This window comes from Microtus pennsylvanicus, chromosome 19 (assembly GCF_037038515.1).
Source record: "Microtus pennsylvanicus isolate mMicPen1 chromosome 19, mMicPen1.hap1, whole genome shotgun sequence".
Classification (NCBI taxonomy): Eukaryota; Metazoa; Chordata; class Mammalia; order Rodentia; family Cricetidae; genus Microtus; species Microtus pennsylvanicus.
This window is the reverse complement of record NC_134597.1, coordinates 5,467,828-5,495,474: the sequence shown is the minus strand read 5'-3', so window position 1 is coordinate 5,495,474 and position 27,647 is coordinate 5,467,828. Positions and strand designations below refer to the sequence as shown.

Here is a 27,647-nt window from a genome sequence, read left to right as displayed (position 1 = left end):
AATCATTTCTGCCATTAATACTTTCCACATGAAAAGTAACTCCTATTCTGCCCTGAATGCCCTTGCTGCCATAGCAACAAAACACAGATTTTTCTTAGAAGGAAGCCTTGCTTCAGAAGCCTCAGGCTCTCCCATTCACAAGCATCATGTAATAGCTCTCAGAAGAACATCCCAACAGTCTTTGAAATCATTAGAAAAATAATTATAGACGTGCCCCAAACCCCTTATCCCTGGGACCAAGCTGAACTTGGATCCCCAAGAGAGACTGGCGCCCTAGAGACCCAGCACTGCCTACTTTCTCAAGGCAGGCTGTTGTCATTGGCCCAGGCTGTAATCAACAGGGTCCTCCGCTAGTTCACTATCTTCAAGATGGGGAGGCCTTTCAGCTGGTTCAAAATAATTCTGAACAAGCACAGTAGGGGGTAGCGGGGACACGAGACTAAATGAACCGCTCTTGCTGGTTCTTGAGACCCTTCTAAGGTTATTTATAAGGGATAGTTCTTTCTCGAATCTCATGCAAATCTGCTCTTTCTAGGACTCTGTCTAAGGGGAAGGAGCACATTATAGCATCTGTGAAGCTGCCTGTGACACTCTAAGGTGCCCCACAGGAGAACAGGTTGTTGCTCAGGGCCAAAGAGCACTGGTGATACCCTGGTGCCTCTTTCAAGGAAAAGTACCACATAGCATTCCCCAAACTATTGGAATTGGTGATACTAATACTATATCACATGAACTTATTTTCAGAGGCAGCTGTCTTCCATATCCCACCTTGCACTGTTCTGGGATATCCACAATATTTTCTAAAGGATTTTTTTCTTGGGGTTTTCTTCTTGCTTTTTAGGTTCAAGTATAAGAAACACTAACTCTTACATGGGAGCCTTTGTCTTTGTGTTCAGTTTAGCCTCAGAGACACTAAGAAAACTCAGAGAAATCAAGAGGGGCAGTGGGTGGTGCAGGGAACTGAATGAATGTCTATTTGGAATAGCCAATTATTTTTCTAACATTATAAACTGGGCACTATGGTATAGCATTTAGCGTTCACCCACCAATAGATATTCCTGTGTATTAATTAAAATGTTCTTCATGCTTTCAGGTTCTCCTCAAAGTGGTAAGAGGGTGATATGTGTGTGACCTACAGTCTTATGTTTTCTATAATGTTCATATTTTATGGGGATAGAAATATCACTCTGAAGTCACAGTAGTTTTAAAATGCATTACTTTTGGCTATTATTAAAATACTTTTTTGACTCAGAGTTAGTGTAGTAGCTCTAGGAAATCTAGGACAGTGGCTCTCCACCCATGGGTTACAACATCCTCAACAACCCTTGGTCTCCAAGATATTTATATTATGATTCCTAGCAAAATAACAGTTATGAAGTAGCAAAGAAAATAATGTCATGACTGGGGGTCCCCATATGAGGAACTGTGTAAAAGGTTTACAGCATTAGGAAGGTTGAGAACCACTGCTCTTTGGGGTTTACCTGCTAACCATGACTAATATTTCCAGTTGTGGTTTGGAAATGGTTAAATACCATAATAAGAAAAACTTAAAGAATTTTAGATTTCTCTTCAAATAAGGATCAAGTATAAAAGGTCTCAAACAACTCATTGCTTTACCAACCTACCAACGACGGCTCGTAACGTGATATGTAGTATCTTATAACCTGATGGGACGTCAGCCAGAGATAGTTTATGCAGTGTTTGTGATTCTCGGTGAAAATAACAAATCAAGAGCGTTTTCAGGCTCACAATCCTCTAAGCACATTGGTTGTATTTTGGACTTTGTGGAAAGCGATTCTGAAAGAGCACTTGAATATAGCAGCTTCAGTCTTGGGCTCCCTGGTTCTCGTAGGGGGCCGACAGTTCTAGACCGTGATGGGTCAGTGCAGAGGAAGGAGAGCTTTCTAATTTTCATTATAATATTTATTGAGTGAATAATACTGACCAAATTTTGAGACTCTTTTGCTTTCAGAGATGCCGAAGTCTAAATATTATTTCTGTCCCAAATCTAATAAAAGGGAAGAAATTGTTAGGAGTTCAGCAGTTCCTGATGTGGAAAGAGCTTTGACTTGCATGAACATCTGCTCACCAGGAATTTAAGCACGGCTATTAATTTATCTGCCATGAGACAACTGATAGCGACAACTTGAAAGGGTTGCCGGAACATATGGGGTATCAGCCAATGACTTCAAGGCAGATGTTCTTCATGCCTAAACCTCTGATCTCGATGACTCTGGCAGCTGGGGTGGACTGTGTTCACGCGTGTGCAAGCGTGTCTGTGCAGTTAGAGCCTGCCAACACAGAAGCTCTCATGACCCAAAAGATCAGAAAAGCTGCCAACACTTCCCAGGACATCTCTGTGTGTAACTCATATGCCTAGCTAGATTGAGTACTAGATAGAATAGACCCAGCCACACGCTCAGAGGAACGCCAGGGTTTTTATAATGATATCAACTGCAATAGCAAATTTGCAGGAGAAGCCGCTCATTCCAAGGATAAGGCATTCATTAAAATTGTAAAATACACACTACCTAAAATAATGTGAACCGCTGAGGAAAACTCATTGGAATTCAACATGCTAACAATGTTATTTAACGGATATTATTTATGCTTCATTTTTATCATTTCAGTGAACTTTGTAGGAACCAAACAATATTTCCTCCTTCTAGCCTTCAAGAGTGCATTTTAAAGAAACACATCCCACTGTCAGATTGATTACCCCTTTCCACAAGTCAGTGGTTTTGTTGCCGCAGGAATGAAACTTGAATGTTTTCCAGCAACTTACTTTGTGCAAGAGAAACTGAAAGTGTCTGTCAGAGGTGCAGTTTTGAAAATCTCTCCAGAGTGGCTTCTACCAGTCTTTTATTTTCGTGAAAGCGCCATTCATTTCTCTAGCTTTTGTTGTGTGTGAGGGAGCGTGACGTTGTGACCAGATAGCCCCGCATGAACTGTCATTTCTGCCTGACCAACATGATCAAAACTGACAACCCTTTGCTACAGTTATTGAAATCTAATAATACTGTTAGTTGTAGTTTTTCCCAGTTGTTTTCATAAAATGTTTTCTTTAGAAGACACAGATGGACAAATGTGTGGTCTGTGGTCAAGTAGATGGTATTTTAAAAATATTTAAAATTGGAAATGTGAAATAATGGTGGCCCCACAGTGCAGTGTGTTAATTATAATTTCATATATAAAGATCCAGTGTGTAACCACAGTATTGCAAAGTATAATTGACGTTAGCTTTATCACTGATGCAGTCACACATTGATTCTGTAGACCTTAAGTACCTGAAATGGAATGTGAGTTGCTTCATTAAGTTCTCTTTTCTCTTGGCTTTCATCTTATCATATTTGTCTTGTCTTCCCCCGAAAGATCTTCAGTTGTGAATATATTATAACTCTGAAATTTGTGCCCTTCACCCTACTCCCAGTATCAAATGGGTTTTAAAACTCTTTAAAAATTAAAAGTACACGACTTTAAGAGATAGTTGGCAATGGTAACTGAGGGTGCCATCTCTGCTGCCAAGCTGTGAGGCTGACAGAAGTGTTAGACTTTTTTGGCTGTGTGATTTGGCATGCTAATTCGCTTCCCTGTGACTCAGCTTTGCTTCCCATGTTCTGGGCTGATCAACTATGTTGTGAGGGCAGGATAAATTAATATATGCAAAACATCCACTTAGATTCTGTTCCAGAGTGAATCCCACGCATGCTGCCAAGTTTTAGGAAGCAACTGAATCTTTTGACAGCCTTCCTCAGAGCATCAGAGGTCTGTTCTTCCCCAAAGTAAGCCTTTGTCACAAAAAACTTTCACTGGAACAAGAGAAAGTAGGTGCGCAAAATGGAGAACCATTCAAATGTTCTTAATGATTATTGATTCTCCTGTGCCCTCCTTTCTGCTTGGCTGTCTTAACAGAAAGGACTTTCTAACTTTTCTCCTCAGTACTAGGTTTCTATTGAGAATGTAGCTCGGCCACATTTGAACTATTTTGCACCAAGAAAATGCTCATAGTTACCCTTTTTTCTTTGGAAAGCTTTAGAACATTTGTTACAAGACTCACCTTTAGTATCACTTGTATCTCAGAAATGACTCAAAGAAGTTGCCAAAAACCTCCTTTCCGTGATGAAAGGGACCCAATGGTTAAACTGTTCATAATTATAATGCGTTTCTATGAATTAGGTAGCCCCTTCCATCAGTAGTTCTCAACGTTTCTAATGCTGCAACCCTTTAGTACGTGTTGTACTGAGTTCCTCATGTTGTGGTGAGCCCTAGCCGTAAAATTATTTCCCTTGCTACTCCATAACTGTAATTTTGCTATGGTTATGAATTGTAATGTAAATATCTATGTTTTCTGAAGGTATTAGGTAACACCTGTGAAAGGGTTATTTGATCTTAAAGGGGTCATGGCCCACAGGTTGAGAGCCTTACATTGCTTATTATTTTAGAGAAAGGAAAGGTTATCTTTGGTTAGAGTCAGTGATTGGTACATAAGTGTTAGATTTTCTTTTCCTGAACTTTCTTGAGAATGTTAGCTTAAGATCTTTATTGTTATATCATTACTTTTTTAGCTAAAAAAATCATTAATTATGTTAGGTGAGTTTGAAGGAAAAATTGTGTAATAGTCACTTGGCATTATTATGCATTAATAATTACATGCCTAAACCAGTTGCCTTTATTGAAAATTTAACTCCAAAGTAGAATTCTCAGACCCACAGTTTCTCCCAGATCTGAGCGGTATTCATCCATACGGTTGCTGCTCCCTTGCTTAGGCTCACTAAACATCTGATGCTTGGGAGTGTGCATGAATAACTATAATTAGCTAAGCACTGAGAAATCAAAGGGTAGTAAAAATCTCACGTATCCTCTTCTTAGACTGGTAGTGGAGGCTTGGAACCACATTAACACATAGGAATGCAGACTTGCAGAGAAATGGTGCTCTCATGTTGCAGTGCGTTTCATCCCATCGGGGGATTCTCCTTTAAGCATGGTATTTAAAATATGATCTGAAGGGTAGATAGTAAAGGCCATAAGAACCCCCAAGGTAGAGGGGGAAGCATGTCCTAAGATCTCATGGCAGAAAAGAGCAGGCCATGCACAAGGGACTGAAAGCAGGCATGAAGGCTACTGCTACTAAAGCAAAGAGGCGACTGTGAAGGACTGGAGAGGCTGTGGTGCCATGCCATGGATCGCCTTGCATGGACCTCTCTTTTATTAGGCTAATCAGAAGGGTTGTTTCAGGTTAAAATAAAAAGGGAAAGATTTCTCTGGTGGCAATGGAGGAAGCAGATTGGAGGGTGCTCGATTTGTAGGTTGCCTATTAAGGATGGTGTGGTTTGAACAAAAGATCTTGATCTGGCATGTGCTGTAGAGATGGATAAATTCAGGAGAGAGTTAAGAGGCATGTCTACATTTTACATGGATGTCTCCTGGGTTCTGGTTTGACACAAGAGGGATGGACTGTGGATATAATCACATCGACGGAGAATACTAGAAAATGGCCAGGTCTAGGAGAGAAATGTCCTAAGTCTGTACTTCAAAATGTCCAGTCCCTTTTGCAAGTCTCTGCTTCCCAGACTTCCCTGAAGATGATTCTGTAGGTTTTCAGAACACAGTGCACAGTGTAGAGTTGGTACTGTCCATGGTTCTGAATCAAGACCCTGGCCTTTTATTCTTTCCAAAACTCATAGTCATATGAGGTTCTTGAGCACTTGGAATGTGTTTTATACAATCGTAATTTCTTCAAGCCTAAGGTACACATGAACTTCAAAGATAGCACTGAAATAATGAAAAACATAATTATTAATACTTTAAAATATTGATAACGTATTGAAATATTTCAGGTGATAAGTAAAACTGTTATTACTTATAATTCATCTATTTCTACTTACTTCCTTAAAGTAGCAACTAGAAAATTTAAAATCATATTTGGTGCTTACTGTATAATTTCCCCTGCACACTACTGTTCTTGGCAGGGACCCTACTGTCACCCAAGCTACCAAGCTTCTTGCTGTCCAAAGAATATCTCATATTATTCTTTTCTCTTCTTCAATTGTTTTGCTGTTCTTCTTTTGTATTGGAGTAGATAAAATTACCATCTCTTTGTTCGTCTCAAATATCTCCCCTACTGTAATAAACTTTCAGAACTCCTGGGGCAGAATTAAATATTTCTTCCTAAGAGATGCACATATTCTGTTAGTATCTAAGAGATACAGCCATATGCTTGTGCTTACGTTCTTATTTGTTTATCTCTCTGGGAAGACTATAAACATCTGCAAAGTATGGATGGAATGTGAGTCATGACTCTGATTTATCAACTGATACTCAATTACAAACATAGGTTGCTGTTCACCAGGTATTTGTTGAGCACCAGACCTTGTAGCAGGTTGGTCAATAAAGCCCCAGTGAATAACGATCGAATGTTCACATAATAAACAGCTACAGTATATGCTTGGATAGGGCTTGAAAATTTTACAGACAACATTTTGAGTCTTCTCAACAGCCCTGTAAGGTATATATGATCCTCCTCTTTTGCATTTTGGAATCTCATAAAAGATCTCATATTGCAAATGAAGGAACTAAGTCCAATGGACTAAATGACTCCACGGTCATGTTTTTATTTTCCACGTGGTTCTATGCACAATGAAAAGTGGGTTCGAAATGCAGATTATATTCTTCCACTCTGAAGTGGGGGCAAAGCATATTCCCTAGGGTTGTTTGGAGACTGAATCTGTGTGAAGCAGCAGGGCAGTGTTTATACATAGTAGGTTTCATTTCATATCGGAATCTCCTCTTGAGGCCTAGAACAACAGAGGCATTTGTAATTTCTGAGAAGGATCAAAATGGTCCACCGGACCTACTCATTGCCCCGCAATGCTCATACTTCCATTCACAAGGAAGGCATGGAAAATAAACCATTAAACCTCCATGGGGTGATGCGTCTTAAACCAGTTCTCTTTTAGTGCTTTCTTGTGGTAAGTGGTTCTGGTGGTCAAGGAAAGTGAAATGGGGAAATAGCAACTATGGTTAGTGTTGCAGGCACATGATTTATACATGTGTGCACACATATATGTGTGCTGCTCCGGTCGGCAGGAAGAACAGAGACAAAGGACCAAGTCTGAAGTCTTCCCATGCTTGTGCTGTCCTGCTGATTTCCCAGAGAGCAATTCGGAGTCCTCCGCATGACATCTCCCTGAGGTAGCCTGTCTCACAATGACTATCACTTTCTTTACCATCGTGGGCACGGCAGGAAAGGGGAAGAGAAAATACAAAGGGAATAACCATTACCCCTATGTCAGGGCTTGTTTACGGGTCCTATGTTGTGACACCAATCTTCTGGGAATAAAGTTTAAGTTGGTGGCATGTGGGCCGTGTTCCAGGAAGGGGAAGCAATCCTTCCACGGTCTTCATATTCCTGTAATTCTTTTGAAAAATCAGCATGAAGAAATCACCAGGTAGGCGAAGGGGCACTGAAGGCGTAAGTCACAAACAATGCCACACCGGTTTGGAATTATGATTAATAGGGTGGTATTTATTTAAAGGGGAAAAAACTTACAGATCACTGTCAGCCCTCTGCGTAACCAGGAAGGAAGTCAAGTCACCGGCGGAGCAGGAAGTGAAGAGAGAGAGGAGAGGGAAGTGGCTGCTTTTTTAAAGGGAGAGAGACCACGCCCCAAGGGGCTGGTATCTCAGCGACGATAGGCTGGAGGAGTGGGAGGACCTCCCGCAACACCTCCCCCTTCTGTTTAAATAAGAGAGTTCTAAACCTACTATGAAATTATATACAATAAGTACAAATATGCTATTCTAACTAGCTTAGGTCTTGTATAATAAATAACTTGGCCAAGTCATGAGAGAAAGTAACTACATTTATATAGTCTTCAACCCCATCAAAGATCTGAGAAGGGAAATAATGTTACCTGGGTAATTAGGAAGTTCAGTAAAACAACTTCCAAAACATGCAACAAATCACAGAGACAACTAGCTACCTAGGCAATCACCCAAAGTCACATTAGCAGCGTTGAAGCAACCAACTTTGGCTAAGGCCTAACATAACTGACACACCATTTTCAAAGGCAAGCAACCTTCAAAACTATCTTACCCTGTCTTGGCAGGATAAGACAGCCCTGTTTTATCCATTGATGCATGCTCTGTATCTTTGTCAGTGGTTGAGGTATGGGCATTTCTTTGCCCCAAGGCCAGTTCTGCCAAAAAGAAATGCTCCAGGTGGAGTGTCTTTGGTGCTCAACATTCTCTCGGGAATAGAGTGGTGTTGCCAGGAGCAATTGTGTCTCACTACCACAAAACTCTGAGTTAGATTAAAGGCCATTTTCTACAGCTCTTTGAAGAAGTTGAAGATTATCTATCTATACTGAGTATAATCTCTATATATCTAAAGAACCTGATTAGTCTAATTATAAATGACAAACTTAGATGACTATTAGTCTATATAATTCTCAATATCTATCTAACTTAAAGACTAAGACAATAAACGACTGTGAAACAAATGAGGACAATGACCTCCAAATATAAACAATGTACAAATATACATTGCAGTAGGTAAATATATATCAATACACAAACATTATATAAGTATCTTAATCAGAGGTAGAAATGTACACAGCAATATGGTAAATATATACAATACAATATATGTCAATACATAAAAATGTTTTAAACAAGGTAGAAACATGCATGCATACAATAGTCAATATAATTTAACTTTGTATCAATATACAAGAATCTATACCAATATATTTGTCTAAAAACAGTAACTCACAATTACAAATCTATTATCCCATCATCCCTCTTTTTTTTTTTTTTTTCAAAATGATCCCTGAGCTTATAAAATTCCTCCCCCAACCCTCAATCGTATACTAATTATAATCAACCCCTAAATGATGTCCCTAAACCCAAGGGCAAACTTTACTGGGAGAGGGGACGTCGTCCTCTAGAATTACTTCCAGCTGTCATGGGGGCGACGTTCTTTCTGGGGGATCCTGTGAAAGTAAAATGATGGTTAAATTTCAAGATCAAGTCTTTTAATATTGCCAATAGTCTCTGAGTATTTTGTGCAGGTCTGGCCAAAATGTTGTATAAGATGTGCACCATTTCAGCTAACCAAGTTGGAACTGTCTTGTGCAGCTGGTACCCAAAGCAGGTCTTGTTGTAGCGCTATCAGTATCATGACGTCATATCAACCAGGTGGAGTTGTTGTTATGGGGCCCCATCTTCTTCCTGGAAACTTCAAATGTCACTTCAGGAAAAACTCATTGTTCATTATGAAAAACTTAAGCATTAATCATATAGACATATATATATATTCAATGAAAGACATGATAGATATATTCAATGAAAAGTATGATAGATATGAAGAAAAGCAAAGATGTTTTCTAAACTCATATTTCTTTCTGTCCCACATCATGGCTCTTGACATGAGACAGAAACTCCAGAAACTCTGGGTTTTTCTCTTACTAACAGGCTTGGAATTGGAGAGGGACTGAGCCAGAGTCCAACTTCAAAACCAGCTTTATAAATTTAGAAATATGGTTTAATATTACTTACACATCCCATTCAGTTTTCTTGATATTTCCTATCGGGCAGGTATTTTTCCATCTGTCAGTATCCAAACATCCAGGGTCCCTTGAATTTCTCAAAGATGAGTGTTTTCCTGTGGAGATAAGAACAGAACCCTGCCCCCATTCTATATGTTTTTCTTACCACCTGTATGAATATCATCATTGTGGATAAGTTGTCATTTCTCCTTTCCAAGAGGTTTCTCCTCTTCAAATCGAAACTTTATTAATTTTGATGGTATCCACAATTTTTCTTCTCCTGTGGAAACAAGAGCAAAACCCCTTCCCCAACGTAGCACATCTCCTGGCTTCCACTGAGAGGTCAGCACATCTTTGAAATAAATCGGTTGATTTAGTTCAGCAGACTTTTCCATTATCCAATGTCTTTCTGCTGCTGTCGTTCCTTTCTCATTAGCGTTAAGAAAATTCAAGGTTAATAAAGCATTATGTAATCTATTTCTGGGGGTATTTTCGGTCCCTTTCTGTTTGTTCAGCATATCCTTTATAGTACGATTTGATCTTTCTATAACTGCCTGACCTGTAGGATTATTTGGTATACCTGTAATGTGTTTTATATTATAATAATCAAAAAAGCGTTTCATTTTCTTAGATACATATGCTGGACCATTGTCTGTCTTTATTTGTGCAGGTATACCCATGATGGCCATAACTTCCAATAAATGTGTGATTACTGAATCAGCCTTTTCTGAGCTCAGGGCAGTAGCCCATTGAAAACCTGAATACGTGTCTATGGTGTGGTGTACATATTTTAATTTACCAAATTCCATAAAGTGGAACACATCCATCTGCCAGATTTCATTTCTCTTAGTGCCCTTTGGGTTACTCCCTGCAGGCAACGGTGTTTGATTATAGAAAGAACAAGTAGGACATCTCTTTATAATGTCCTTAGCTTGTTGCCAAGTAATGGAAAATTCTTTCTTTAGGCCTTTACTATTGACATGATGCTTCTTATGAAATTCTGAGGCCTGCAACACACTTCCAATCAATAATTGATCAATCTCAGCATTGCCTTGGGCTAGAGGACCAGGCAGACCTGTATGGGAACGGATGTGTGTTATGTACATCGGACAAAGCCTGTTCCTGATTATGTCTTGTACCTGGATAAACAATGAAGTCAACTCTGTGTCATCTGGTATAAATTCAGCGGTTTCAATATGCAAGATAACTCTTTCTGCATATTGTGAATCTGTAACTATATTAAGAGGTTCTTTAAAATCCCTTAACACCATAAGAATGGCATATAATTCTGCCTTCTGGACAGAATTATAAGGGCTTTGTTCCACCTTACTCAATTCATCTGACTTGTAACCTGCTTTCCCTGATTTATTTGCATCAGTATAGAACGTACGGGCTCCAGTTATTGGAGCATCACGTACAATTCTAGGAAGAATCCAAGAAGTTCTTTTTATGAGGTTAAGTCTACCACTTTTGGGATAGTTGCTATTAATTTCTCCCAAAAAATTAGCACAAGCTCTTTGCCACGGTTCATTGTCTTCCCATAACTTTTTTATTTCTTCAGTAGTAAAAGGCACTATAATTTCTGCTGGGTCTATACCTGCTAGTTGACGAAGTCTCAGCTTACCTTTTATAATTAATTCAGAGACTTTTTCCACATAAGTTTTTAATTTTTTACTTGGTTTATTAGGTATAAATATCCACTCTAAAATAATATCTTCCCTCTGCATTAGAATCCCTGTAGGAGAAATTCTGGAAGGCAATATGACTAGGATGCAGCTAAGATTTGGGTTCACCCTATCCACATGTGCCTCCTGTAATTTTTCCTCAATCATTGTCAGTTCCTTTTCTGCTTCAGCTGTCAGTTCTCTTGGACTATTCAAATCTTTATCACCATCTAAGGTTTTGTTTAAATGAACTATTAGATCAGGTGTTATCCCAACAGCTGGTCGTAGACTGGAAATGTCTCCTAACAATCTTTGGAAGTCATTAAGAGTCTTTAAGCGGTCTCTCCTAATTTGTGCCTTTTGCGTTTTAATTTTCTCTAACCCTATTCTGTAACCTAGGTAATTAATAGAGTTTCCTCTTTGAATCTTTTCAGGGGCAATTTGTAATCCCCACCTAGGCAAGACTTTCTTTACTTCTTCAAACATCCTTTCTAAAGTATCTTTATTTGAATCAGATAACAAGATGTCATCCATGTAATGATAAATAATGGACTTGGGGAATTGTTTACGAATTATTTCCAATGGCTTACTCACAAAATATTGGCACAGTGTAGGACTATTGAGCATACCCTGTGGGAGGACAGTCCATTGATATCTCCTATTGGGCTGAGAATTATTATAAGTAGGCACTGTAAAGGCAAATTTTTCTCTATCCTTTTCTTGTAACGGTATAGTGAAAAAACAATCTTTCAAATCAATAACTATAAGAGGCCATCCTTTTGGTAACAGAGAAGGCAAAGGAATTCCAGACTGTAGTGGGCCCATAGGTTGAATTACTTTGTTGACAGCTCTTAGATCTGTCACCATTCTCCATTTACCAGATTTCTTTTTTACAACAAACACAGGAGAATTCCAAGGGCTGGTTGATTCTTCAATGTGGTGAGCATCTAGTTGCTCCTGCACCAGCTGTTCCAATGCCTGTAGTCTATCTTCAGCTAGAGGCCACTGTTTGATCCATATTGGCTTCTCAGTTAGCCATTTTAAAGGTAGGGCTGTTGGTACCTCTAAAGGTTTGGTATTTGCTGTATGTTCTTGTACAGCCTGAATGGCTAGTGACCTTTTTCCATAATACCTCATCATATACTTCCCAGAATTATGAGTTCCTGGAACTACAGGAATGTTAATCTGGGTATTCCATTGCTGTAGCAGGTCACGGCCCCATAAATTTATGGCAATATTGGCTATATATGGCCTTAGTCTTCCTATTTGCCCTTCGGGCCCTATGCATTCAACCCATCTTGTGCTTTGTTTTACACGAGATAGGGTTCCAATTCCCAGGAACTGAACATCTACCTCTTGAAGAGGCCAATTCGGATGCCAAGATTCTGGGGTAATGATACTTACATCTGCACCTGTGTCTAATAAGCCTTCAATAAAAGTGCCATTTATACAGACTCTTAGCTTTGGTCTTTGATCATTAATAGAAGTCTGCCAAAATATACGTTTACTCTGTCCAACTGGGTTTTTTGACTCATCCTCCACATGGATTTCATCATTTAGACCAGTATTACTTTTTACAGCAGAAATTGGAGCTTTTAATTTTCTTGGTGAGGCACGTTCTCCACTGTGACTGGGAATGACTGGGCCACTGTTGGCTTGGGGGCCTGCGAGAGGCCCCTCAAGGAGTTTCCCGACGGTATCGGGTTGCCTTGTTTGTCTGTTGTTGACCTGCATTCATTGGACCAATGTCGGCCTTTACCGCATCTCCTACATATACCTGAAGGCCTAGGTCTCCTATCTTTGTCATTCCCAGAGGAGATAATATTCCTAGAAATTCTGTGCCTGCAATCCCTTTTCAGATGTCCTAATTTACCACAATTAAAACACCTGGCAGTTTGATGTCTCCTCATTGCTGTGGAAATCGCTTCTCCTACCCAAGATTCATCGTTATAGCTAAACGTCTCAACATTCATCGTATGCTGAATCCATTCATCCATAGGTGCTGATCTAGACTTTAAAGGCCCAATTATCTTTTTGCATTCTATGTTTGCATTCTCAAAAGCTAGAGATTCAAGAAGTATTCGTCTAGCTTCTGGGTCTGTTACCCCTATGTCCAGAGCCTTAATTAATCTTTGCAAAAAGTCAATAAAGGGTTCTCTCTGTCCCTGCCTAATTCTGGTATATGATTCAACCCTTTTTGCTGGATCTTGTATCCTATTCCAAGCATTTAAAGCTGCTTGGTGACATAGACACAGTACTTCATCATCATAAAGAGCTTGGACCTGTGGATCAGCATATTCTCCTGCACCAAGAATTTGATCTTGGGAAACCTCAATACCTTTTGCTCTTCCTTGCTGTTCCATATGTTTGGATTCTTCTCTGAAATAAATTCCAAACATCAAGGAAGGTCCATTATCTAAAACTGCAGACACTAACTGATGGAAATCATGGGGGGTAGCTCTAGCATTAGAAGCCCAAGTCCTTATCATTTCCTTTACGTATGCAGAGTGCAAGCCAAAATTAACAATAGCTTGCTTAATTTCTTTTAGATCATTCATTGCTATTGGCGTCCATCTAGCTTCTCTGACTCCCTTTGAGCCTTTAGAAGTTGACGCTTTGTCAGAATTAAGTATAGGGTATGCTGCTAAAACCTTTGATAAGCCAGTTCTAATAGCTGGTGTTGGCATTGTATTCTGTCCTTGTGCCTTATTACTCTGTTCACCAGCTCCAATCATTTCTTCAATCATTTCAAGTCTTTTTATTATTGTCTCTTTTGAATCCTTAATCTCCTGACCTGCATGAGTTTCTAGTAAAGATTGTATGGTTCTTAGGAGTGCCATGATCTTCCTAAATGATAGAATATGCAAAAAAATACTGAAACCTAGTAACCAGTAAATTAAGTTATCCCCATAGTCATATAAACCTTGCATGATATAACCCATTGTATTGGTAACCAGAACAGTAAAATTCGCGTTGGAAACGGGAACTGCCATATTACCTATTATCCAGCAGGTGGCGCTGTTGCCAAGTCTCGACGAAAACACGGTCCTGTTTCAGAGTCCGCCTAGTATTTGTTAAAAACTGGAAAATGTAAGTTGCTCAACAAAGTAAATGTAATTAAATCAATTCCAGAGATGGAACCAGAAACCAGAATCCAGGGGTAGGGAAGAGCAACCTGGAAGCCGCTTATGCCTCCACGTGACAGAGTCACCCTGAGGGGTTGCAGCTTTCAGCAACCACGTGCTCTGGTTCGTGCCACTTAAGAGCTGTGCTTGCAAGGGAGATTTGAAAACGACTCAGAAAAGAGCAAATCACGCGGGCAGAGACTTCGCGGGCCTGTGGAGTTTAAATCCACAGGCAGCGGCTGAGGAAGCAACTGCTCCCGCCAAGCTGAACAAGCGCCCGCCAAGCCGAACTTGCGGCCGCCAAGCCGAACTTCCGGCCGCCAAGCCGAACTCGCGGCTGCGAGCCGGGAGAGGTTCTAAAACCAAACGTTGGGCGCCAAATGAAGGCGTAAGTCACAAACAATGCCACACCGGTTTGGAATTATGATTAATAGGGTGGTATTTATTTAAAGGGGAAAAAACTTACAGATCACTGTCAGCCCTCTGCGTAACCAGGAAGGAAGTCAAGTCACCGGCGGAGCAGGAAGTGAAGAGAGAGAGGAGAGGGAAGTGGCTGCTTTTTTAAAGGGAGAGAGACCACGCCCCAAGGGGCTGGTATCTCAGCGACGATAGGCTGGAGGAGTGGGAGGACCTCCCGCAACAGGGCACCCTGGGCTCACAGGTAGGGCGGCTTCTTCCCTTCTTGATGCTCTAGCCCCTCACTCTCACTTTGCACAGAGACCACCAAACCAATTCTCTGTCAGCACGTAGAAGAAACTTCTCTCTCTCTCTCTCTCCCTCCCTCCCTCCCTCCCTCCCTCCCTCCCTCCCTCCCTCCCTCCCCCTCCCTCCCTCCCTCCCCCTCCCTCCCTCCCTCCCTCCCTCCCTCCCTCTCCCTCTCTCCCTCTCCTTCCCTCCCTCCCTCCTTTCCTCCCCCTCCTTCTCTCTCTCTCTCTCTCTCTCTCTCTCTCTCTCTCTCTCTCTCTCTCTCATTTTTGAGGCAGGGTTTCTTTATTTAGCTTTGGAGTCTGTCCAGGAATCCACTTTGTAGACCAGGCTGGCCTCGAACTCACACAGAGAGATTTGCCTGCCTCTGCCCCCTGAGTGTTGGAATTAAAGGTGTGTGCCACCTCCGCCCGGCCAGGAGAAACTTTCCTGGAAACCCCTGGCAGCAGTTATTTCCATTCATTCTTACAGATAAGCACTAGGGTCAAGCTGCCACACTCACAGCAACTCAGATTTCCCTGAAGGTTAGCGCAAGTGTTTTCCTATCTGTTATGACACAGAGCTGGATTTAAAAGGATCAAAATAGAATAAGTGATCTTAAGGTTTTGTGTTACTATTACCATTTTTTCTAAAGCTGGTCTTTTAAATTTAAGGAAGCAAAAATTAAAGAAAAATGTGATTTTTTTAAAAAAAAAAGACTAGCTAAGCAACAGGTTAATTTCTAAAAAATTATAAAAATTGACTTGATAGCCAGGTGGTGGTGCTGTACTTCTTTAATCTTAGGAGTACTTAGAAGGCAGAGGCAGGCCTTTGTGAGTTCAAGGCCAGCCTGATCTACAAAGTGAGTTATAGTACAGCTAGGGCAACCCTGTCTCGAAAAACAAAAAACAAAACAAAATAAAACATAAAAACTGACAGAAGGATACCATTAACACAATAACTTCTTAAATTATTTTTCAAAATAAGGCATTTAGCTAAAAAAATTATCCCAATAAGTATGTTTAAAATATTAAGGCTGTTTTAAAAAATTTAACACTAAAAATAATATAAAATAATATTAAAAATAAAATAGAGTAACCTTTTTCTTTATAGCTGGTATTTTTTTTTAAATAAAGTAGGCTATCTTACACCAATATTAATAGAAATTTTTTTATCTTGGAAAAACTAGCTATGTGTATTTTAAAGGAATATCTTTGCTATTTGGGAGGACTGTTTGGACATTAACCATGTACCATGTCCATTTGGGGATTCGTTAATTATTGAAATAAAGCAGAGAATAGAAAGTGGTCAAAGTTCTGCTATTGTTTTGCTTTTAGAATAACTCCATTGCAGATAACTACATGCATCTTTTTAAACCTTCTCAAAATAAATATTAAAAAAATAAAATAAAAAGCATCAAGGGCCAACCAGAAGGCAGAGGGGGTGAAGGTGCTTGCTGCCAATACTGGTGATCTAAGTTTAATACCTGGGAAGGATATTGTCTTCTGACCTCCATCTGTGTGCCATGGCAAGGGAGCCCACACATACACACCCAATAAATAATAAATATAAATGTAATAAAACATTAAATAAAACCAAAACAACCCAACCACCTAGACAGCCTCCTGTTTAGTATTTTTCCTAGATGCTGATTCGGGGTGGGGATTATACCGTATTGTCTGTCCACTGTTTGCCTTCTTCAGAGAAAATGCCCATGCTACATCTAGAAAATAAGTGAGAAGCATGTCTTAAACTTCTCTGTATTTATTTCACGGTTCTTCACGTAGCAAGTATACAGTGTCCCTTTATGGACTGATGGGACCAGCTACCGTATAGGGCTCATATAACATACATGGGCATTTCAGCCTGGGTGGAAAATGGAGACGCTGCCGAGAGGAAAGCTGCATCTCCAGAGAGCTGAGTCTTTTCGAGCCCTTGCTTGTATTTTAAGATTAAGAAAACAGAGTCAAATCAGTATGAACTTTTATGTCTGGAATGAAGAGAAAGAGAGAGAAATTCCACAGACAAGAATGTGTAAAATAAGACCGGCCTTTAGCAGCCCGATGCAGAACATTTGGAGAAAACAGGAGCATCTGTGGAATTTCAAAAGGAAGAAATTCCGCTTGATTGACCTGCCAGACTGACTTTTCTCAGTAGCCTGAGCGGCAGAAAGCTGTAAATGCCATCACCCAAATGCCAAAGGGTCATGAACTCTGATCCTGAAGGTTTCCTGTGTTTTGATTAATTTTGCATCTGGATATATATTTTGGGAAGTTGATTTTTTCTTTTGGTCGAAGCCAACAGACTTCTCTAAAGCCATGTTCTTCCATGCCAGTATAACATTCCTTTGGTTGCTATCTGTCCCTTCTAAAGTCACAGGTCTCTGGGGGAAAACAAAAGCTAGTGAAAGCCCTTTTTTGTGTTCCTGAACTTGAGTGAAGTCTGGTCTCGGCGTGTCTAACTTTACCTCTTGCAAACATAAAGAGAAATCTTTAATGTGAATAAAATCTACCCTTGATGACAGTGGCTAGAAATATTCCTTAATGATTTTAAATAAATTAAAGGGTCATGTGTGAATATAAAAATTTGGAAAACATACTAAAATTAATCAAAGTTATAGGCAATTAAGACTTTATATGTATGTTTTAAGATACATGACAAGTTTTCCGCAATAAAGATGTATTATTTTGAGAACTGGAACAATTTAACCTTATATAAAAAGCAATTTGGATTTTTTTTACCCATAATCATTTCTCAAGACCAGAAGCCTGAGTCCTCTGAGGATGCACCTATGAGCACAACAGTGAGGTGTGAGCTGGAGAAGCCAGATAACCTGTCTGGACTCAATGGGAATCTATCATCCAGTTCTAGGATGCCTAAGTCTTCTTATGGTCCTACCACAGAGGGGGCCATATTAGCTGAAAATGGATTTAAAGAAAAGTAGACCATAGGTAGGATCCACTACTAACATGTTCTTTAATATTATATTTATTTACTTATTTGCTGAGCGTCTTTCTAGCTCCAGACGGGGCATGTTTTTAAATTATTGTATTCCTTTTTAAAGTTTAATTAATTTTACATCCTGACAAAAACTTCCTCTCCCTCTTTTTTCCCATTCCCTCCTGCTACCTCCCCTGTCTCCCACCCTGTTGGAGGGAGCTACGGGCTGTGGGCTGCGTTCCTGCCACCTGGCTCCCAGCCGCCTGGCTAGCTTATGCCCCGAAATAACAACACACAAACTGTATTCTTTTAAACACTGCTTGGCCCTTTAGCTCTAGCCCTTACTGGCTAATTCTCATATCCCGATCAACCCATCTCTAATAATCTGTGTAGCACCAGTCTTACCTGGAAAGATTCAGCATGTCTGACCTGGCGGCTGGCTCCATCACGTCTGCCCCAGAGAGCAGAAGCAAAGCATGGCGTCTGTCTGAGGCGTTTTACCTCACTTCCTGTTCCTCCCAGTATTCTGTTCTGTTTACTCTGCCTATCTAATTTTCTGTCCTATCGGGGCCAAGGCAGTTTCTTTATTTAACCAATGACCTTCCTCCATCACCACCCCCCCCCTCAATCCTTACTCCTCCTCTGTTTCTGTTCAGAAAGGGGCAGACCTCCTGTGTATCAATAAACAATGGTATATCAAGTTGCAGTAGTATTAAATGCCTCCTCTTATATTTAGGCTGGGCAAGGCAATTCAGTATAAGAAATAGGTTCCTAAGAGCCAGATGAAGTTTTAGGGACATCTCCTGCTCCCACAAGTGGACAGAGCTACATAACTGTCACATGTATGTAGAGGGCTTTGGTTGGTCCCATAGAGGCTCCCTGGTTGTTGATTCAGACTCTGTGAGTTCCTATGAGCCGGGTCAGGTGATGCCTTTGACCTCTCTGGCTCCTGTAATCCTTAGATGACTGGAAAGGGAGGGGGCTTTTCAGGGTCAGGTAGAAATCTGTTGCAAGGGAAACTGCCACAAATCTACAAGGATGACCCCAGCTAAGACTCCTAGCAATAGTGGGTACATATCTTAAACTGGTCATCTCCTGTGATCAGATTGGTGACTGATTATCACCAGAGAGCCTTACCTAGTAACTGATGGAAACAGATACAGCCAAACATTAGGCTGAGCTCAGGGAATCCTGCTGAAGAGAGGGAGGAAGGACTATGAAGAATTATAAGAGCCAGAAAAATCAATGAATATTATGTTTATTTTTATTATGATTTAAAATGTATTTAAAAGCTATGGATAACTGAGTGCAGGGACTGTGTACTAGGTTTTGCTGTTGTTCTCTGAGCTCCCATAACAAACCTTTACACCAAAGAACTGCTCGACAAATACTATTGAGCTGACCTAACATGACCCTATTTTTCACTCTAGGGTGAGCCAGGTCCTCCTGGTCCTTATGGTCCCCCAGGAGCCCCCGGTATTGGACAGCAAGGTGTTAAGGTAAGGATACTTGCTTCTCTGTGCAGAGATGCATTTTCTGCAGCAGTTAGGTACATTTTGGGTCCTTGGACAATGCAGCATTGTGGTCTCAGACAGTTACTGTGAGAATAATCAAGATGCATTTTTGATTTGGTTGGAATGAAAACTTTTGTGTGTCTCTAAATATCCCACCTCTCATAATGCACACATGGTTCTGTTGGGTTTCTTGGGCTTTATGCACTAATGTGCAAATATACTATTGGGAAGTGTGTCATCTTAATATGTAAACTCCTGTCTACTCATATAACATGGGCAGAACCCAGAGACCCACATCACTGAGTGAGTAAAGGCTGGCAGGGAGATCTCTAAGAAACTACAGAGGTAGGGAGCATCCCGGGGTGCTCCGTGTAACGCCGAACATGTGAGCCTTGTGTACTGATTTTAAGTGGACCTTGTGGTCCAGACAATAGGCTTTAATATATAACTGAAGGTGGGGAGTTTTCTTCAGTTTGGTTAGAAGGCAGTCAATTGCTCCCAGGCACAGCGTGTCAGCAATGACAACCCAGAGACTCCAGGGGGAACTTACAAGGCACAGTTACTAGAGAAAGGTTCTTTGGAAGGAGATCAAGTATGAGACAGAGCTTAAGAACAGGTGAAATGAAAAGCATGGGGACAAGGAAGGGATGGCATCTTAGGACAGTGGGGGGAATAGTCACATCTTATCTTGGGCATCACAGGAGCACCCGCAGTTCCTCTCCAGTTGCTTCTCCGGGCAATTTGTTTGCTTCAATTCACATTCAAGCCAATTAGCCTCCTCTGAATATTTTTGTTGTTCTCGAACATGAAAAGTCTGGCTATTATCTCTGTTGAAATCCACTGCACGTTTTCTATCATCTTGTTATTTATTTTAAAACTCACCGTGTAACTCTGCTCTTCCTGTTTCAGGGAGAAAGGGGCCAGGAAGGAAGAATAGGAGCTCCGGGACCGATTGGAGTTGGTGAACCTGGACAGCCAGTAAGTGGCAAAGAAATGGTAAAACATAATTCTTGTGCATTTGTTCTGGTAAAAATAAATGAGCAAGTGACCCTACTTTGTATGGTTTTATGCTAAAAGGTACTTCAATAATAGAAGTATGTAAGAACCAGATACATAATACTTTTCATGCTTGAAATAAGGCTACATGTATAGTGTGGTAGTTTGAATGTAATTGGCCCCCATAATCTCATAGGGAGTGGCATTATTAGAAGGTCTGGCTTAGTTTGGAGAGATGGCTCAGAGGTTAAGAGCACTGGCTGCTCTTCCAGAGGTCCTGAGTTCAATTCCCAGCAAACACATTGTGGTTCACAACCATCTATAGTGGGATCTGATGCCCTCTTCTGGCATAAAGTTGTACATTCAGAAAGAACACTCAAATAAATAAAATAAATAAATCCGTCTTAGAAGGTGTGGCTTTGTTGAAGTGGATGTGTCCTCATTGAAAGAAGTGTATATCAGTATGTGTGTGTGTGTGTGTGTGTGTGTGTGTGTGTGTGTGTGACCTTTTCAGTTGGTCTTCTCTCACTGTAGTCTCTTGTAAGATTAATCAGCTTGGCAAAAAAAAAAAAAAGAATTTAATGTGTCGAAGTTTCCCAGGAGATGACAGCTCTGGATTATACCTGGTGGTTGACAGGACTGTAGCCCTGAGAACAATGGGGCTGGAATAAGGCTGAGAATCTTCTCATTACGTAATCCTTGTGAATGCTCTAAAGTTGGGATTGGTGGTAGGGCAAAGAGAAAGCCTGCTTTATTTGCAGCTTCCACCTTATGTAGCTTTGAAGTTTGCTATTGTTGGAAAAGGAAAAAAAAAAGCTTCTGTCAAGAGAGATCTGAAGAGGAAATGAATAAAACATGACTCTTCTGTTATGAGGATCTTCGTAACTTCTCAAGTAATCTTTATTCTTAGCAAAGAGCTGTAGCCAGCTTACTAAGGCAGAAGCAGAAGCAGCTAGCCGCAGCAGTAGCCTCCGTGTGTGGTTTTGCCTTGAATGTTGCCTTATGGAATCACTAACAGAAACATGTTTCTTTGTAGTTCCTATGAATGAAACAGCAGTAGATTGCCTGAGGGTTTGTGTGTGTGTGTGTGTGTGTGTGTTGTCTATGGTTTCAGGGCTCTATGGGGCTGGAGGCGGGCATTGGATCCCCCGGAGTTGGAGTTGAGGGTGTTGGGACCAGAATTGGGGTTTTCTGCTAATGTAGAAAGATCTCTAACTGCAGAGCCATCCCCTCGTCTTCGAATTTGACTTCTCTATAGAGCTTATATATTTATCCCTTATTAACATTGGTCTACATCATTTCATCCTACCAAATTATTTATTATTGTTGCAGTATTTTTTCATTTAACATGTATTTAGTTTTACCCATATCTTTAACAGTCTCTTAGTTTATGATAACTTCCCTCTTTCATTCTCTCTCTCACTCCTTTCTTTGTTTTTTCTTTTTTTAACTTTTGTGTCTTAGACAGGGTCTTATGTAGCCCAGGCTTGCCTTGAGTTCCTTGAATTTCTGATCTTCCTGCCTCCACCTCCAGCATGTTGGGTTGACAGGCCTGTGCTATTCCACCCATTATTTTGTGGTGCTGAGTGTTGAGCCCTGGGCTTCATGGATACCAGGCTAGTGTTCTACTAGCTGAGCTATTGGACCAGACTTTCACCATTTCCACTTGCCAGATTTCTTTCCTTCTTTTTTAGAAAGTGCATTTTTAGTAGCTGTTTAGAGTGAAAATGTATTAGCAGGAAGCTCAGTCTTTAGCTTATATATTTTTGTTTTCTATTAATTTCCAATTAATTAATTTTGTTTTCCATTTTAAACTTGTATTTATTATCTGTGTGTGTGCAGACATGTATGTTGGGGGAGAGCACTCACATGCCATGGCATGTACATATAAGAGTCAGTTCTCCTAGGCCTGTGTATATGGGCTACAGCTGCGTGGCTTGGTCTCTTTGTGAGGCCCTGGCAGTGGAACCAGGTGTTATGGTAAAAATGAAATGCCGCAGGTCCCCGAGTGGAGGCAGTGGGCAGTGGGCCATGAGACAACAGCAGGCCATGAAGGCAACCGGTCCCAGGCAGGGAACCATGAGGCAGGTGAGAGACAGAGACCTATTTAGGTACATCATGCAGAGAAAGTGGGTATTTATTTAGTGGGTTATGGAGGGGGAAAGGGAAAAGGGGGACAAGGAGAAAGAGGCAGAGAGAGAAAAAAAGAGAAACAGAGACATAGAGAGAGCAGGAGGGGAAGGGGAGAAGTGGGAAAAAGGGAGAGAGGCAGAAGCTACTTCTTCAGAAGACAGACAGAAAGGAAGGAACTCAGGTTGTAAGTGGAAGGAAGACCTGCTTGCCTCAGCAGACAGGGAGGGAGTGGGCAGGCTTGTCTCTTGAAGGGACTGGGTAGACCATTACACCAGGATCTATCCCTGTTGCATGGGCTAGCTTTTTGGAGCCCATTCCCTATGGTGGAATGTCACACTTAGTCTTGGTGCAGGGGGAAGGGCCTCACCCTTTCTGAGGAATGCACAGGGAGTGGGCTGAGGGGAGGGAGCTGGGAAGAGCGGGAGAAGAGGGGAGGGGGACTATGATTGATATGAAGAATAATTAAAAGGAAGAATCAGCTCTGCACTTTCATCATTGTTGGGGACCAACCTCGACAAAAAAATACCTTTTCCAGGGTAGAGGCATGGGGATTTAGAAACGTAGTAAAGAATATGAAGATGTGAATGAAAAGAAAAAAATGCAGAAACATATAAAGTAGTACCGGGAGGGAATTTTTCAGTGAGTACTGAAAATTCGCCCGCATTTAATTTCCAACTGCTTAGAACACCCCTGATGCCAAAAGGTAGGAGTAAGACAAGAGACTTCACAAACATAATATAAGGATATGAACATACCAGTTGAAAATCATGGGCTACATTCATAGCTAAACATTCTGTGGCTAGAACAAAACCAGTCCCCGCCAAATCATGCTCACACTCTAGACCAAAACATTTCTGTAGGCAAACAACTTCCTGGGTGGAAACCCAAGTTATTTTTGTAAAGGGAACTGGAACTTAGTTGGATCTTTAGCCTTTTGTTTGAGGTAGGAGCTACTTCTCTATTCCTGGAGCCCAAGGTCTGGCAATTGGCCACACCTGTTGACAATAACCTCGAAGGAATTAGAGGAAAGTTCCAAACTCTCTACCTTTGGTCAACAAGGAAATTGGCCTTTTGGGGTCTCCACACATGGGTTCTAGGGATTGAACTCAACTTGTCTGAGTTGGCAGCCATCCTCTTTACCTACTAAGCTTTCTCCCTGGCCCTTACGTTCTTCTTTTGGGGGCAGAGGTTCAAGACAGGGTTTCTACTTGCTCTGTAGGCCAGGTTGGCCTTGAACTTACAGAGATTTGCTAGGATTAAAAGCCCCCCCCCAAGGGATCTGCATTACCTGTTATTTTCACTGTCGAGCAACAACAATTGTGCCCTTTGCAATGGTTGCAGCATATTCACAACTTCTTAGTAATTTATCTTTTATCTAGCCACACTGTACCTAGAAGGCAAATGAAGGCTTAAGCTTCTTGCACCATTCACACCTTTGCATCTTTAGCACCCCTCACAGAAGTCCATCTGATCTCCCTTTGTGGTCTAGGTGGAAATGGCTACAGGGTCATCTAGATTTATGTAGGTGAACACAAGCTATTTCAAATGGCCCTGGCCTAGGCTGTGCCTTTCAGAGCCAGGGGATCACTGTAATTCTCTCAAGATGTCCTTTAGTGATGGCTGTGGTGGCATAAGTGTAGTGAGGCTGGCTGTTTGATTTGTTCTGGGAAGTCAGGGTATCAAGTGAGAGTCCAAATTTGTTAATTGGGGAGTCAGAGGGCCCCAGCCCTCAAGTGATTTGCTCATTTAAAGAAGTTCTCATTTACTCTAAGGGTGATTTAACAGCTTTAACAGTGCCTAGAACCTGCCCAGTGCCTCAGGGAGTGCGCAATCCTCTTCAGTGTTATGGTCACAACCGCTGCTTACAGGCCTGCATCAAGCATACCTCTTTTTTTTTTGAGCCCTGAGATCTTTGCTGCTTTACTGGGCTCAGTTTTTATGACTCACTTAAGAGGAAATTTTATATTACTTGCCCTTCTGTTTGTAGCCAGAACACTTTCACAGTGTTTCCGTAACATGCAATTCTTGTTTTCCAAGCTACAGTTATGCAAATTATACTGACACTGTGATGGTTTGCTATTGAATAGGAAAGGAAGATCATAACAAAGGTGAGGAAAAGCCTAGTACAAAAGCGTTGTGCCAAATGTTATAGTAATAATGAAAAACCAGCCGTGTGAGTTTTGTAATTACTTAGAAGCAGCAAGACGATTGGGAAAGATTCTGCTGAAATCACTTTGCTTTTGCCTCTTTGCCTGACCATTTCTCGTGACCTCAGGTTTAGTACTAAGTACTCCTGGTATCACAGTCAGTGTGACAAGTGTGCTGAGAGCTGTTAGCCTCTGTCTCTGTGTAACCGCACTAGTGTGATGCTTATCCGGTAACGACTACCTAATTCATAAAGAGGAAATTGGCCGAGGGTCTCCAGGTAATTTCTGTGTGTATGCAAGGTTATTCAAAGTACTGTCATAAAAAGTATGCTCTAAAGTAGAGCTCTCATTACGTCGAGGTTAAAAATAAAGTAGATGATACTGTTTGAAGATAATGGCCAATTTTTACTATGCATTAGCACACTTATCTCTAGTGCTTCACTTTATTAAGTAATACTGTAAATATAATGAGCAATCATATTTTACCTCATTGTTACTGTATCCATAGTGCTTTTCACTGATGAGACTATACTAATTACATTTCTGCATTATACATATATTTGGTAAAAAGCCAAATAAGTCTGTCATGGTTGTAATCGCTTCCCATGGCTTTTATAAAAGACGGTGAGATCGTTTATGGAAGCCTTTCTGTCTTTAAAAGGCTATACACAGGTCCAAGGATGTGGTAACTCAGTTGATAGGATGTTTGTCTAGCATACAGGAGGCTCTGAGTTCAATTTCCATTGCTATGTAAACCCATTGTGGTAGTTCAGACTGTATGTCAGGACTAAATGTAATGGTCTCCCCTGTCTCTTTAAGAGACATGCTCCACATACTTCCCCCTCCCCCCCCAGTCCTCATCTGCTGAGGCAAACAGATTTTCCTTCCATTTCCAGCCTGAGCCTCTTCTTATCTTTCTCCCTTCTCCCCTTTCCCCCTCTTCTCTCTCTCTCTTTCTCTCTCTGCCTCTCTTTCCTTGTCCCTCTTCTCCCTCCCTCTCCCTTTTCCCCTTCCCCGTCCATAACCCACTAAATAAATACCCACTTTCTCTGCATGGCATGCCCAATAGGTCTCTGTCTCTCACCTGCTGTGTGGCTCCCTGCCTGGGACTGGCTGCCTTCATGGTCTTTGTGTTCTTGTGGCCCGCTGCCCACTGCTGCCATTCAGGGACCCAAGGCATTTTATTTTTACCTTAACACTAAGGACATAAAGGCTGGGGAGCAGGAGTTCAGGGTCATCCTTGGTTACGGGGATTCGAGGTGTGTCTGGGCTACAGGAGATCTTAGCTAAACAAACACATATACAAATTAAAATTTAAAAATAGAAATGAACTCTTACATTTGTTTTGGGGGAGGTTGTAAGGGTGGGAAGTAGACCTGGGAGGACTGGAAAGTAGAAGTGATTGATTACTGATTATTTCTAATAACTAATAAAAATTTGTGCTAAAAATAAAGTGATACATAATCATTTGCAAGTAAGTGTTTTTGTACAACGGTAGTTTGCACTGCCTAATAATACATTGAAAGCATCATTTTTCTAGTCCAAGAACCTGCAATTTCTCTTCTCTGGTTAATAACCACCTTTCTTCATATCTGCTTAGCTGAAGGACCCGAGAGCATACTAATGTTATGGACTCTCATTACAGATTATGGTGATTAATCCTTGGATCACTGGTTTTGAAATCACTTAACTGTGTGACCATGAGTATTAGCTATAAAAGTTACTTAGAGTGCCGATATTACTGTTTTCACCTCAGCTGATGTGTTCTAGAAGTGCAGAGAAGGAAGGAAGGGGGATTGGTGTTGGTTCTGTTCAGTGTAAGCCAGTCCCCCAGAGACTGGACTGTGTGTAGGATTCCAGGAAAGGATGTGTGCATCCACTGTGGGACTCTTTAGTCAACTCCAGCAATTGCGCATTGGGTAATTGACACTTAGGACAGCGTTTAACATTAGAAAAATGAAACTACTTATTTGAACACACAGTTGTTAATATGAAGTCCAACTTACTGTTGTACCTCATTCTAAAAGATACTAAGATGAGCTTTCAACTATCATAAAAGACTATTAACTCCCCGAGATGAAGGTGGGTCTGTCTGCTATTCCTAGACCCTAGCCCAGTCCCTTTTACCTACTCGGTATTTGCTGTATTAGTGCGCATTCAGTTCCTGTGATAAAATGCCATTACTGAAGAACTTGGCAGTGGTGGTTGTGGGCGCATTTCAGCGTACAAGTTATGGTCCATCACTGAGGGAATCAGCCGTGGTGTAAGGTCAAGCAGAAACCTGGCAGCAGGAACTGAAGCAGAGGCTGTGGAGGGAAAGCCGTTTACTGGCTTGCTCTCCATGTCTTGCTCAGAATGTTTTTATACAGCTTAGGACCACCTGCCCAATAATGGCATCACCCATTGTGGGCAAGACCCTCTCACATCAATAATTAATCAAGAAGAAACACCCTGCATACATGCCCGCAGTCCAATGACAGAGACAATCCCCTAGTCGAAGTTTCTGTTTGTGAGTCTAGTTTGTATCGAGTTGACAAAAATTAACCAGAACAATTGACCCCTTTTCAACCTTAACACACAAACACTACCACAGGTTTCTGTGGAGAGAGTCTAAGACCTTGCACCATGTGGCAGGGTTGAGGTTAGGAGGCTATTGGTCAAAGAACAGCTTCAGTTGCTGGGGAAGCCTCAGGATTGAGGGGGTCATGGAGAAAGCTAAAGCTTGGTATTGGGTGGCAGAGTTGGAGTTCCTGAAGAGGTCTGGAGAGGCTATCGGTGAAGGTGAAGCCTCGGTTACAGTGGGACCTTTGCATGCTGGAGATGACGGGATGGGGGATGGCCGCCGAGCACCGTGGCTCTACCCTGTGCTGCAGAGCTGGCCTGCATCTGAGAAACA

The 27,647-nt window shown here is 41.2% G+C and overlaps 1 protein-coding gene across 1 annotated transcript in view; it reads left to right on the top strand.

The window, feature by feature from the left end:
- Col28a1 (collagen type XXVIII alpha 1 chain) overlaps window positions 1-27,647 on the top strand; it is a 158,296-nt gene that overhangs the window by 34,174 nt on the left and 96,475 nt on the right. The window contains exons 12-13 of the mRNA XM_075953716.1: window positions 19,392-19,460; window positions 20,385-20,453. Coding sequence (XP_075809831.1) covers window positions 19,392-19,460; window positions 20,385-20,453 — 138 coding nt within the window. The remainder of the gene's footprint in view (window positions 1-19,391; window positions 19,461-20,384; window positions 20,454-27,647) is intronic.